This window comes from Stegostoma tigrinum, chromosome 21, assembly GCF_030684315.1.
Source record: "Stegostoma tigrinum isolate sSteTig4 chromosome 21, sSteTig4.hap1, whole genome shotgun sequence".
In the NCBI taxonomy this organism is placed as follows: domain Eukaryota; kingdom Metazoa; phylum Chordata; class Chondrichthyes; order Orectolobiformes; family Stegostomatidae; genus Stegostoma; species Stegostoma tigrinum.
Genome location: NC_081374.1, coordinates 2,518,600 through 2,533,907, shown reverse-complemented (window position 1 = coordinate 2,533,907; position 15,308 = coordinate 2,518,600). Strand labels below are relative to the sequence as shown.

At 40.5% G+C, this 15,308-nt stretch overlaps 1 protein-coding gene across 1 annotated transcript in view; it reads left to right on the top strand.

Annotated features, from left to right (window-relative positions):
- fam72a (family with sequence similarity 72 member A) overlaps positions 1-8,456 on the top strand; it is a 29,155-nt gene extending 20,699 nt beyond the window's left edge. The window contains exon 4 of the mRNA XM_059653298.1: positions 4,886-8,456. Coding sequence (XP_059509281.1) covers positions 4,886-4,974 — 89 coding nt within the window. The 3' untranslated portion in view covers positions 4,975-8,456. The remainder of the gene's footprint in view (positions 1-4,885) is intronic.
- Positions 8,457-15,308: the final 6,852 nt, after the last annotated feature.

Genomic DNA, 15,308 nt, shown 5'->3' with positions numbered 1-15,308 from the left:
TGTAAACATTGTATTTTTCTTACAAGATCAGTCAAAGTTGTAGATGGTAGTCAGTAGGAGAATTCAAGGGTTTACTATCTGATAAAATAAAGGATTGGACCTACTAGTTTAAAAAAAACGTATGTGCATGTTTGGGTGGAACAGAAAAGAATTCCAGGCTTTTCTGGAGCAAAAGGAAATGGCCTGAACCTTGCAGAAGCTTTAGTAGTGTTTTTCTTGTAATGTGGATGAATTCCAGGTGGATTTAAAGACCTTTGAGCCACGTCTCAGAGGTAAACGCCATTTTGTTTTCATAGAGCAGTTTCAGAATCATTTTAAAAACATGTGGTTTTGGAGTATTTCAGCTCTAAAGTTCGCTCCTTTCTGACTGATCCCAGAATCTTTATTTTTAAAAAATGAATTCCCAGTTATTGAATTTTTTTAAAAAAAGTAGGGCCTTTGTTGATGCTTGAATAAGATTTTAAATTATTGGCATAACAAAGTAGGAGAGAGCTCTATGCAGTTTGGAAACAATAACTGAAATACTTGTGATTCAGCATTGGGGAATGGACAAGCACTTTTGGGACTGCATAATTTCCAAGTAAACTGGCAGAACTTGCAATAGGAGTTAAGATTTTAGACCTATGTGGAATCTTTAGATTAGGGTTTTGAAGGGTTATGAATCAGTAGGGGATCATAAGCACAATGGGCAGCATGCTGGGACAATCGTGTAATCTTAGAATGATTATATTGCTGAGGGAGGCTATTCGACCTATTGTTTCAATGCTCGCTTTCTGCAAGAGAAATTGACCTTTTCTCATTTCCCAGCCCTTTACCTGTAACTTTGCAGTTTCTTTTCAGTTGCTAATCCAATTCTCCTTTGAAATCTTTGCTTAAATGTTCCTCCACCACACATTTGGTGCATTATACAGCCTGACTACTTTTATTCATTCAGGAAATGTGGACATTGCTGGATCTTGAGAAAGTGATGATGAGCTGCTTTCTTGAATTTCTGCACTGCTTGGGGTTTTCCAGTATTTTGATGCGGCAGCAATAAAGAAATAGTCATTAAGTTACCGTCATAGAGTTGTACAGTGCAGAAGAGCCCCTTTAGCCCATCTATGACCCCGCATTATTCAGCCTTGAACTAGTGGGAGCAGTTGCTTCCTATCCATCCTGTCCATGCAGCTCAAGATCTCATACACTTCAGTAAGGTTCCCAACAGCCTTCTCTGCTGTTAACGCAGAAAACAAGTCTATCCACGGTGATTGAGAACGCCCTTGACCGCGTCTCCCGCATTTCCCACGACACATCCCTCACACCCCGCCCCCGCCACAACCGCCCCAAGAGGATCCCCCTCGTTCTCACACACCACCCTACCAACCTCCGGATACAACGCATTATCCTCCGACACTTCCGCCATTTACAATCCGACCCCACCACCCAAGACATTTTTCCATCCCCTCCCCTGTCTGCTTTCCGGAGAGACCACTCTCTCCGTGACTCCCTTGTTCGCTCCACACTGCCCTCCAACCCCACCACACCCGGCACCTTCCCCTGCAACCGCAGGAAATGCTACACTTGTCCCCACACCTCCTCCCTCACCCCCATCCCAGGCCCCAAGATGACATTCCACATTAAGCAGAGGTTCACCTGCACATCTGCCAATGTGGTATACTGCATCCACTGTACCCGGTGCGGCTTCCTCTACATTGGAGAAACCAAGCGGAGGCTTGGGGACCGCTTTGCAGAACACCTCCGCTCAGTTCGCAACAAACAACTGCACCTCCCAGTCGCAAACCATTTCCACTCCCCCTCCCATTCTCTTGATGACATGTCCATCATGGGCCTCCTGCACTGCCACAATGATGCCACCCGAAGGTTGCAGGAACAGCAACTCATATTCCGCCTGGGAACCCTGCAGCCATATGGTATCAATGTGGACTTCACCAGTTTCAAAATCTCCCCTTCCCCCACTGCATCCCTAAACCAGCCCAGTTCATCCCCTCCCCCCACTGCACCACACAACCAGCCCAGCTCTTCCCCCCCACCCACTGCATCCCAAAACCAGTCCAACCTGTCTCTGCCTCCCTAACCGGTTCTTCCTCTCACCCATCCCTTCCTCCCACCCCAAGCCGCACCCCCAGCTACCTACTAACCTCATCCCACCTCCTTGACCTGTCCGTCTTCCCTGGACTGACCTATCCCCTCCCTACCTCCCCACCTACACCCTCTCCACCTATCTTCTTTACTCTCCATCTTCGGTCCGCCTCCCCCTCTCTCCCTATTTATTCCAGTTCCCTCCCCCCATCCCCCTCTCTGATGAAGGGTCTAGGCCCGAAACGTCAGCTTTTGTGCTCCTGAGATGCTGCTTGGCCTGCTGTGTTCATCCAGCCTCACATTTTATTATCTTGGAATCTCCAGCATCTGCAGTTCCCATTATCTCTATCCAGCCTTTCTTCGTAACTAAAGTTCTCCAATCCAGGCAACATCCTAGTGAACCTCCTCTGCACCGACTCCACTTACATTCTTCCTGTAGTGCAGAGATCAGAACTCTACATATTATTCTGGCTGTGGCCTAGAATGGTGCTATAATTCCAAGTCAGAATAATGTGCAGCTTGGAAGGGAAGACTAGTAGTTGGTGATGCTCCCATGCATCTGCTAACCATATCCTTTTGATGGTACAGGTTACGGGTTTGGAAGGTGCTGTCAAAGGATCCTTGGTGAGTTACTGCAGTGCAGTAGTAGATGGTATATGTGCGGCAAATGATGGTCAAATAAGTGAATGTCAGAGGTGGTGGATGGGATGCTAATCAAACGGGCTGCTTTGTCCTGGATGTGTCAAGGTTTATCACAGTAATTCTGGAAAAGGCCAAATGCTTACTCCTGCTCTGATTTTATATGTTTCTATGAGCTGTACCTTTCCAGGCAAGTGGAGAGAATTTGATTACACCCCTGACTTGTTCCTTGTGTTAGTAGAGAAGCATTGAGAGGACAGGAAAGGAGCTACTTGCCACAGATTTCCTAACTTCTGGTCTGTTCACATAGCCACAGCTAGCCCAATTCAATTTTTGGCATTGCCTGGCATTTATGTGGTGTGAAAATTATTTGTCATTCATTATGTCAAGCCTGGGTATTGTCCAAGCCTTGTTGCATGTGGATACAGCTGCGCCAGCATCTGAGGAGTTAAGAATGGCCATGAACACTATCTCCTTATTAAGCTGTTTTCTCTGTGTTTGGCTCAAGATTGAAAGGAATCAGAACTGAGTAGCTCTGGCAAAACCCAAACTGAGAGTCGGTGAGCAAGCTATTCCTTTGCACTGTCGGTGACCTCTTTTATCACTTTGCTGATGATCATGAGAAAACATATAGGGTGGTACCTGTCCAGGTTGAATTTGTCCATGGGACTTACTTGGGAAAATTTCCACATTGTCAGGTAGACGTCAGTGTTGTAGCTGTACTGTACTTTGGTAGCTTGGAGATGGGGTATAGGTTGTTTAACAGCATCAGTCTTCAGTACTATTGCCGGGACATTGCCAAGGCCCATATCCTTTTCAGTATCTAAAGTTTTTAGTTTGCAATTCTGCCACACTATGCGAATGATGTGAATACATTGGAGAGAGTGAAGAAAATGTTTATGTGAATAGCTCCGAGGATGAGCAACTTTAGTTTTGAAGATAGACAAGAGAAGGTGGGATGAATGTAGAAAATATCGGAGGCCTCATCAGGGCTGGCAGCATCTGTGGAGAGAGAAGCAGAGTTAAGTGGTCTGATTCTTCTGCAGAAGAAGAATCTTTTGAAGAAGAGTTATACCAGACTTGAAATGTTAACTCTGTTTCTCTGTCCACAGATGCTTCCAGACCTGTTGAGTATCTCCAGTGTTTTCTTCAGAATTCCGGCATCTCAGTATTTTGACCTTATATTAGATAAGGTGTTTTCCTTGGAGAGAAGAGGCTAGGAGTAGGTTTGATTAAACTGTTCAAAATAATGATAGGGAGAAACTATCCCTGCTTATAGAAGGATCAAGAATGAGAGGGTATTGATTTGAAATGATTTGCAAACAATGTAAATATCATTTGTGAAAGAACATTTTTGCCGCAGTGAGTGGTTCGTGTCTGGAAATGTGGTGTAAACAGATTCAATCAAAGTCTTCAAAGCCTTAGATATTTGAATATGAATAATGTTCAGGGTTACAGGGAAGAGGCAGGAGAATGCAATTAAGCCATAATATGCATTTAGAGAGCCAGTGCTGACATGATGGGCTGAAAAACCTCCCTCTGCACTGTGATGATTCTGTGAAAACAATCCCAGCTTCACCAATCTGTTGATGTAATTGAACTTGCACATCTCTGGAACCATTCCCTTAAATATTTGCTGCAGCCTCTCCAATGCCTTCTCATTCTTCATAAAATGTATTGTCTGGAGTTGCGCAAATACTGTGGTTGAGGCTGAACCAGTGTTTCATAAATGTTCACCATAAATTCCTGGCTTTTGTCATAGAGCCATAGTGCCATTGCCTCTAATTCTAAAATTCAGGTTTCTACCTTTTCAACCACCATTTTAATTTCTCCTGCCAGCTTCAATGTTTTGTTCACATATATCCAAGATCCCTCTGACCTTACCCTTTTGGAGTTGTTTCATTTATTTTATATTGTCCATCCTCATTCCTCTCGCCAAAATGTATCACTCCACATTTTCTCAGCATTAGATTTCACTGACCTGACTGTGTCATCTTGGACACTGTCATTATCATCCTCATAGTTCACCATAGTGCCAAGCTAAGAGTCATCTGCAAATTTTGAAATTGTGCCCTTTCGACCCCAGGTCAGGTCATTTTGTATATGGGGTAAGTATTTTTGGAAAACTGAGCACCAATATTAAAAGGAAGACATTTTTTGATTTCAGGTGTTGATGTGCTGCTGTGGGGAAATTTACCAGATACAGAAGATGAAGAGACATTATTTAACCTTTCTGAAGAGGAGTGTATCAGATGATAAAAAAAACAACAGCTTCCACGTTTTGATTTTGTTTTGTTTTAAATATAAACTTACTTTGTCATCATGTAAATTTTCTGAACATTTTAGTATCTGCCGCATGATGATTTAACTGCAGTTTGTGAAGTGGAGCCAGCTTGTTTGAAATTCTTTGCACCAGAGAAGGATGTGAACATTCTCACCCTGCAAGTTGCTATGTGAACACCAGGCAGGATTGGTGAAGTGCTGCTTGGTGCTTTGCAGCTTTTGAGACAGTTGTGTCAGATCCTACTGAAGACCTCTGCCTGTGATTAAACTTGAACACAAATACTGGTGTGTCCTCGCACTGGACGAGCTGCACACACCTCATACCAAATTTCACAATGGATGTAACTGACAAGCAAAGAAGTTGTTGTGGTTGCGTATGGTGTAACATTGGGGTTGGGTTAATTGCTACCTCTTCTCCAAATTTTATTCTCAATGTGAAAGCTGCATTTTTGGCAGACAACCTATTCACACTCAAAGAAGGCAAAGATTGTTTTAATAAGGTAGCCAAATATAAATTTGTACTTCTTTCAAGCAATTTCCCTGGAAATAATGTTACTGGCTACATTTTATTGTTGTTAATGTTTAAATTGGAGTTATTTCTGACGGGGAGCTTATGACGAATAAAACCCTGTTATCAATGATGTGCATACAATGCCCAGACTCTGCTGGCCTTGCATTTCAGATGTGGCTAATGGAATTAATTGTGACTAAATATTTGTATATTAGGGTATTTTGTGCAAAGGAATGAAATTTTATGATTATTGTGTTCCATGTCTGACCTCATTCCCTGAACACAATATATGTAGACAGCCTATTGCAGTGAAGTTTCAATGTTATCTATTTGCATTTTGGCTTTTAAATTAAATTTCAAACATTAACTGTCCAGTAATGCAATGTTGTCCAGTAAAATAGGAATTGCTGAGCAGCCAGAGGATGGGCCACAGTAACATCCCTTTGGCAGCAGACACTAATTTTATTAAGAAATATCTTGCATAGAAAATCAGTTTTCTATTCATCAAAGTTTGATGACATGTGACATATGACATGTTAATGCAATTTCTAGGTTTTGTTCAGCAGCCAACAGTAGTGTTTAGATTTCATCAGTATTGTTGTGTGGATCAATGTTTTCAGCAGTGAGACTAATGTACCCCTGCTCTCCACAGAACACAGTTAGATGTTTCTTGATCTTTGCGAGGGTAAGCTCCATTGTAGCTGCCTGTTGTTCATTGGGTTGCTTCATTTGATAGGGCTGACTGTGAAAGTAGTTTTCCTCTTGACAATTTTGCTGATATTTCCACAGTGCTGAAACTTGACATTCTTTTTTAACAGATAAACAAGGAAGTAGAGCTGTCACAATGATAAAAAAAATTCATATAGATTGCCTCTCCTTGTATAATTCTAACAACAAATGCATAATGAATGAAATCAGTCCATCAGCACATCATGTGCAAATCTAATCATTTGAGATCACAAGCCCACTGACAGTGGTTATCATTCCTTTCCATTTACTAATCAGAAATACAATTAGCCATTTTTGATGGCTCTTTGAAACTGTAGTGAATATTATCGGAAATCATTTCTGGAAGAATGTTTCTATGTTTGGTGTATTACACAAACAGAAAGGTTTGCTGACTAGTAAGTACTAGTACAAGTACGAGTAAGTACAGAGTACACTGTGGAAATTATGGTTAAATTCTCTGTTAGTTCACCCTGCCAGGCTCATGGGCTAAAAAAAAAGCTAGTTATGCAAGGCATCAATAGGTGTCTACTCCAACTGGAGCTGTCTCCCTTCAGGAGAGGAAAAGCCTTCATTAACACATAAATAAAAATTGTTTTGTATAAAATTCTGAGTTTACACTATCTGATAGGGACATGATTTCTGATATACTTGAAACCATGAAGATCATATATCATTTATACATATACTCATAAATATTTTGCAGGCTATGTGAGAATTTTATCTGAGAGTTTAGTTAGCTGTCAAATCAATTTGTGTTAATTGTACCTTGCTTTACAGTTTTCCAAAGTGTTAGTGCATTTGTAAAAACTTCCTAGTTGCATGGACAAGCACTAAATTGGAAACTAGATGCACTACCCTAGCTTTCACGTTGAAATATGCATTTGGCTCATTTCAGTACCTTGTGGGTTTCCATACATGACAAGTTTTCTTCTGTCTTCACAAGCAAAATGGGTTGGCGGTAAAGTAATAGCTTCTTGAATATTCACTTGGAACAAAGTACCATTTGATTTAATTTTGAAAACTTTGGTTGAAATTAAAGGCTACATGATCTCTATATGCTTTTTATTCAGCACTATTCAACACCATTTACTAATTTTTCCGGACATGTTGAGTAAAAATGATAATCTGCTATTTACATAGATCGTAAGCTCTAAATTTGATTTCCTGGTCTATGCTGAGCTGGTCCATTTGCAGAGATGCTCTTAGTGATCAGAACAGAATAATTTCTCGAAATATCAACTAAAGTTTCTTTTCCCAATGGCTACTCAACAAGCATAGAATACAGGTTCATACTTGGGTTACTGTGCTTTCTCTTTTCACTTCTAGTAAAATAACGAACTGCCGCTCACTGTCTGGACTTATTTAAGAATGATGGTGGGAGGATTACCAGTCAATTAATCAGTTCCATTGATATTTCCAGGAGAGATAAGTGAAAATTAGTGCCAAAAATACCTCTGTAGGTTTAGATATTGGCATATGTTCAATGTCACATGAGCTGCTTCAACCATCCAAAGTGCACTTCTACATACAGTTACAATTTGCACAAACCTAATCCAATATATGAAATGGACAGTAAACTGCCAATGACTTCTTGTTAGCGATGTCTGTTTGTTCTTTTATGGATCTTGTTTGAAAGGAAGGAAATTATAACATTATATTTTTGCATCAGGAGCTTTTTTTTGGATTGAATTGAAGTTAGGGTAAAGAAACCTTTATTGGGACTCTGGATAATGAGTGAATTCAGCTGTTCTTTAGCTTGCCGAGCTGATCGTTCCATGGTGTGCAGACGTTTTGTTACCCTCCTAGGCAACATCATCAGTGTGACCTCTAGTTGAAACTTTAGTGTTCTGTTTCCTTCCAGATTTATATGATCCGGAAACCATCTCTGCGACTAGAGGTCACATTGATGATGTTGCCTAGAAGGGTAACGAAACATCTACACGCCCCAGAACAACAAGGCTTGGCGAGCTAATGGACAACTGCATCCACAACCCAATCTGCAAATTCCCACTAAGACCTTAAATTAGTGAATTGGAGGTATAAGAGTGGGAGTGAGTGGTATTTGGTGATGTGATATTCTGTTTAATGTGTGTAAGCATATTTGTTTTTATTTTACTGGTTGGCAAGTGTATTTGGAGCTGGTATTCCACATGAACAGAATTGGTCTGTTTGTACATTGGTCATTAAGACAAAAATAAAACCATTGACAATTTCAGTTGTTGTTCTCTACACTTTTATTCTGGCTGTGCTAAACATATAACTGTAGGCACTAGAGAAAATTACTATGCAGTAAAGGATTGAAAAGTGCAAGAATACACTTATTGTAAATTGTTTCTAATAATATGTTCTATATGGCAAAACAAATGTGGGAGAAACATGTGGAGTTTTGTGGAGAGATCCAGTATTATAGAGCTTTATTATTTTCAAGAGGGCTTTCAAACCCTTCCTAACATTTTTGCATGATATCAAAAGAAAATTGTGATGTGAGTATTACATCTCAGATGACCATTCCAATGTGTTAAGAATTGTTTAGTATCAACAAAGGTTTTTCTTTACTATCGGAATAATTAGTTCTTCAAATTCTGAAAGCTTGTACATTGATCCACAGCAGATCCATCAATATTGTAAGAAAGAGAGGTCAAGGTAGCTGTTGGTGGATACCTTTTAACCTTTTATGCTAGAACATAGTTCTGATGAAACATTGATCTGATTTTCTTCACACCGCCCCCCCACCCCAATCTTCATAGATGTGGACATGTTTCCATTTTCCGACTTTTTATTTCTGACTTTTGATGCCCTGTTTCAAGTAAAAATACAATGTTTGTTTGTGAGAATCTGTACTTAGAGCTTTGTGGTTTCTTTTGGTTTTATTTGTAGTTATATTCGTTCTGTAGAAACAGTAGCATTTGGTACATGAACCTTTTTTCTTTTCTAAAAACAGTTTTTGCTGTAAATTTTAGTAAAATATATTTGTACTCCAAAGTTTCAGCATTGTTGACTTATTCAATTTCCCCCCATCCGCTCTTTTGACAGCTTGCACCCCCCACCCTTATATTACTCAGTTATCTAGTGCAAAAATAGAAATTGCTGGAGAAACTCAGCAGATCTGGCAGCATCTATGGAGAGAAAGGGGGGTGAGGGGCAACCTGATAGAAGTATATAAAATTATGGAAGGTATGGATAGGTGGTTGTTGGAGTCTTTCTCCCTAGGATGGAAATGTCAAACATTAGGGGGCATAGGTTTAAGGTGGGCAGGGGAAAGTTTAAAGGAGATGTCTGAGGTAAGTTTTTTACACAGAGGGTGGTAGGTACCTGGAACATACTGCCAAGTGAGGTGATAGAAACAGATACAATAACAATGTTTAAGAAGCATTTAGAAAGACACATGAATAGGCAGGGAATAGAGAGATGCAGCAGGCAGATGGGATTAGTTTAGAATGGCATCACGGTCAGTGCAGACATGGTGGGCCAAAGAGCCTGTTCCTATGCTGTACTGTTCTATTTTGTTCATAACTTGCCCATAGTGTAACTTGAACTTGTAGCCAGAGTTACTTAATTTGGCCACTTTATTTTTGTTAACATGGCTATTATGGTAGAATGATCAATTATTCTCCATTAGAGATTATGGAACTGCAGATGCTGGAGAATCCGAGATAACAAAGTGTGGAGTTGGATGAACCCAGCAGCCCAAGCAGCATCTTAGGAGAAGGAAAGATGATGTTTTGGGCCTAGACCCTTTCTGATGAAGGTTCGAGGCCTGAAACATCAGCTTTCCTGCTCCTAAGATGCTGCTTGGCCTGCTGTGTTCATCCAGCTCCACACCTTGTTACCTCCAATTATTCTCCGTTACTGATTTGTCCATATTGAAGAAGTAATGACTAGTATAATCATTGGAATTTATTTGAAGGCTCATAGCAAACATATTGATTTGTAGGTTAAAAACATTGAGCGATAATGGTTCAATCAAATGCTTTCTAAACTATTGCATACATTAAGCAGCCTGTTTTCTTCCTTCCCTAGGGCGCATGTGTTACAAGCCAGGTATGTGTTGTCTATCCCTATCGCACATGAACTGCATGGCTTGCTAGTCTATTTCAGAGGGTCATAAAGAGTCAAAACCATTGTTATGTATCTGGATCCATACCCAGGTCAGACCAGGTAAAGAAGGCAGGCTTTCTTCCCTTCAGGACGTTATTGACATTATTGCGTTTTTAATGATGAAAATGGTTACATTTTCACCATTTAACGTAGCTGTTGATTCCAAACTTTTCAAATTGAATTCAGATTTGCCCGTCTGCTATGATGGGATTTGAGGCCATGTGTCCAGAATATTAGTTTGGAGCTGTGGATTACCAATCCTGTGACATCACTACCATCATCCTGAATGGACCAGCCAGTGCTGTGTAAAGTGAAGATTTTTTTTTTGGAAATAAGTCCTTGCAGACTTTGGAACTTCAGCAGCTAATGTATAAAATAATTCAGACACTATCTTGTTATTCATTTGACTGAATCACATTTTACAGTTTCTAGTGGAAATCTAGCCATACCTCTGCAATACTTTGCAACTTGCATTTCACATTCTTCTATTAGTCTCCTCTATAGCTGCACCTGTTCCCCTGAGATGATGGTGTTAGAGTTATAGAGTCATTGAGTTGTACATCGTTGGAACTCTGAAATAAAATCAAAGAAGCTGGAAATACTCAGCAGGTCTGTAGAAAGAAACAAAATTAGTATTTCAATTTTGCAACCTTTCTCCAGAAAAGTGATGAAATGTTAACACAAGTTTGTGTAATCTTAATCTGGTATCATTGCAATAAGTCCATCTAAATCCAATATATTCATTGTCGTCAGGCTGCAGCTTAAGCATAAAATCTAGCCTCTTGTATTATAGTACTTCCGATGTAAAAGTCAGCATTCTTTCAGCTTCATGATTATTTTCTGAACCTGCTCATGATAGTTTTAATGATCTAGTTACAAGGACACCAAATCTCTGAGCCTCCACTGTTTCCGATTTTTCACCACGTAGAAATAATCTGTTCTATCATTTTTGGGTCCAAAGTAGACAATCTCACATTTGTCTATATTTAAATCCATTTGTCCATTCACTTAACCTGTCAATAGCTCTAATTTTATCCTTCCGCTACACGGCTTAAATGACTGTCTACATTTGTGTCATTGTTAAATTTGGATATGCGACTTTCTATCTTAAAGTCTAAGTTGGTAGAGTACAGTGGATAGCTGAAGCCTCAACACAAATCTTTACAGGACACATCAGCCTTTCTGTCATTTACAATGTCTGCCTATTACCTAACTATATTTCCTGCTGTTTAGCCAATTTTCTAACCTAGTCAATAAGTTGTCTTCAATTCCATTAACTTCAATTGTAGCTAACAGTTTCTTCTGAGGGACTTTATTAAATGCCTAGTTTTAATTACTGACTCCAGTATTTTCCTGATAATTGATGTTACCATATTTTATGAATACACATAAGGATCACTTGTTTGCTGTATTCACAACCCCTCATTTTGCCCGTTCCTTTCTTGTAATTTATGCAGTCTTTTCCTTGGCTAAATGTTCATTACATAGTCTGCTCCTCAGGCTCTGTGTACTTAACACTCGCCACCTGATAGTAAAGACTTCAGTCACCAGAGCCTTCCCTCCTAAACTTTCCTCTCCGCGTTCCTCAGCCCTTCTACTCTTCCTTTCTGTTTTCAATATCCACCTTCCCTTCTAGCCATGTTGTCTCTAACGCTTGCATTTCCCTTTCTCACTCCTATTTGGACCCTGGCTCAGTAAAATGTTCTTTCGAGCCTCATGTCTAAATGCAGTCAGTGAAGGAAAGAAATGACTTTGGGCCTCAAAGTGCTTTTCAGCCAATGAAGTATATATAAAGTATATTGTTATAATGCAGTTAATGCAGTTGCCAATTTACAACAGCAAATTCCTACAAACAGCAATGTTGCAATTGTCAAATGATTTTTTTTTTAGAAATTGTACTGCTTTGGTTTAAATAAGGAAGTGAAACTGGAGAGAGTGCTAGGCTTTTATACAGCCATACAGCAGGAGGAGGTTCATGGCCCATCAAATCTATGCTCAGTCTGGATAGGCTGGGACTTGCTTCCCTGGAGCATAGGATGCTGAGGAGTGACCTTATAAATCAGATGGTCATAGAGAGGGGAGTCCAAAACTAGAGGGAATAGGTTGAAGGGAACAGAGGAAATATTTAAAAGGGATCTGAGAGGTAACCTTTTCACACAGAGGGTTGTGCTTGTACAGAACGAGCTGCCAGAGGAAGTGGTAGAGGTGAGTACAATTACAACATCTAAAAGACATTTGGACAGGTAAATGAATAGGCAAGACTGAAAGGGATATGGGCCGAATGTAGACAAATGAGACTAGTTCAGGTTAGGAAACATGTTCAGTATGGATGAGTTGGGTTGAAGGGAATTGAACAGTTCATAATTGTTTAACTGCAAATAAACAATAAATTATTTATTTGTAACAAGTAAGCGATTTCTAATGATTCCTTCCTCTCTTGTCTTTTCCTCTTCTCTTTGTGTGCAGTGTGGCTCAGTCCCCTCATAGAGAAAGGAGATTGTCTATTTAAACATACATGTGAGCCCATACACCTGAGCTAGAAAGGGTGGATTCTCAACATTATAACAGGGAGTCAGAAGCTGCTTATCAGAGTTCTCACTACTCTTTTGATGAGATGTTAACGTAAGACCCTGTCTACATAGTCTAGTGTTTCAATGGGATTTAAAAGCCTCCAAGGCAACATCTCCTCCTGTGATCAACAACAACAATAACATGTCAAACTCTTGGTTTCACCCTTCCCTATCTCGAACATCCTGCAGCCTTCTATGACTCGGTTGTTTCTCTCAATTTCCAGTCTTGAAAGTTTGGTAACTACTTTTTTGATTAGTTGCACAAATGAAACTTCGAATTCCTTGATAACAAATTGCCCCTTCAGGGTTCTAACCAAACACTTCTGTTCTGGAGATTTCAACTGAAATCCTTACACTGAGGTAACCCAATTCAAACTTTTCTGAACTAAGTCCTTTCTCTGGAAAGAACTATTTCCTGTCTTTGCTTTCAACTAGGGCTGCTACCAACTGAAAAGTAAAAGGTTTTCAGGTGATGCTGATGATCCTCAATATTTACTCTGCCTACTCGTAAAACTTTATCAATTCAAATGGATTCCCGTTATCACTCAGGTCTCCCTCTCTCATACTAGTTTAAATAAAAAGCATGGCTCCAGAAAGGCTGACAAGTTAAATTATTAAACCCACTCAGTCACACAGACCAAAACCCACATGCCATTATTTTGAGGAAGTGTAGGACTCATGTCCTGGCCAATATTTATCCCTCAACTCACATCACAAAAACACATTATCTGCGGGTGCATCCTGAATGTAATTTTTCCTATATAAATGTGTACACTTCAGAAAGCACTTAATTATCTGTAAAATGCTTTGAGTCATCCAGGTATTGTGAAGCATTTTAAATATCTTTATTTTACTTGCGTTCTCTCACATACTAGGACATGAAAGTGTGACACTGACAAATGAGACATAATGATCATCAGAGATAACAAGGTGTAGAGCTGGAAGATCACAACAGGCCAATCAGCATCATAGGAGCAGGAAAGCTAACGTTTCGGGCCTAGACCCTTCTTCTTCAGAATTTTTTTTTCATTTTGCATTTTTTATGAAGAAAGGTCTAGGGCTGAAGCATCAGCCTTCCTGCTCCTAAGGTGCTGCTTGGCCTGCTGTGTTCATCCAGCTCTACACCTTGTTATCTCAGATTCTCCAGCATTTGCAATTCCTACTATCTCTGAAATAATGATCATCAGACTGGAGTTCAGGGTATCATAAACGTATGTATGGACTGGCACTTCCTGATGAGAGAGAGAATTGTTTAATCCCCCCACCATTAGCAGGATTCAGCTTATTGCAAGCTAACGGGAGAATTGTGCAAGTTGCAGATGGTGGATAGAAAAGGAACTCAGGGCGCAAAAAAACTGAGCATTCTTAGCGCAAGCAAACTGAGTGGAAAAATCCACCTGGTGAGGATTCCGCTTTCAAAGGGTTAACACAACAAGGAAATAAATCGATCAGAAAATACAATGCAATGCTAAACCACCTCATTCACTCATTTAATGAGTGTGAAGCATATGCTTGGGAATTCATTTGCAATCAGGAAATATATTGCCCCAAGGCCAGCTCCTGTACAATGTAAATGCAATTTTAGTAAGTGATGAACTACATCAGAAAGATGATTGACCTGCTGCTTACAATTTGAATACACCCTGCAGCAAAGCATCTTCAATGCAGAACAGGGTGAGGAATAAGAGTTAATAAATGTGGAGCTGGAAAAGCACGGCAGGTCAAACAGCATCCGAGGAGCAGGGAACTCAATGCTTCCAGCCGAAACCCTTCATCAGGACTGGGGAAGGAGAGGGTAGCCCAGAAATAAATAGAGGTAAGGGGGTGAAGGTGGGTGGGATGAAGATAAGTGGGTGCAGGTAGGAGGTTATTGTGGTTGGTCAGTGGGAAGGGTGGAGTGGATAGGTGAGTCAGAAGATGGACAGGTTGGGGGGTGAAGAGATTTTGAAGCTGGTGAAATCAATATTCAGGCCATTGGGCTGTAAGCTCCCAAGGCGAAATATCAGGTGTTGTTCCTCCAGTTTATGTTTAGTCTCGGTCTGTCAGTGGAGGAGGCCAAGGATGGACATGTCACCAGGGGATGTGGAGGGGGAATTAAAGTGGATGACAACCGGAAGGTCAGGTTGGTTAGTGTTACAGAGCATTGATGTTCCGCAAACCGGTCCTCAAGTCTGCATTTGGTCTCCCCGATATAGAGGAGACAACATCAGGAGCAATGGATACAGTCGATGAGGTTAGATGAAGTGAAGATGAATCTCTGCTAGATTTGGAAGGATTATCTGGGGCCTCGGACGGAAATAAGAGGGCAGGTGTAGCACCTCCTGTGGTTGCTGAGTAAGGTACCAGGTGTGATGGAGGTGTTGGTGGGGACTGGGGAGCTGACGAGGGAGTCGTGGAGT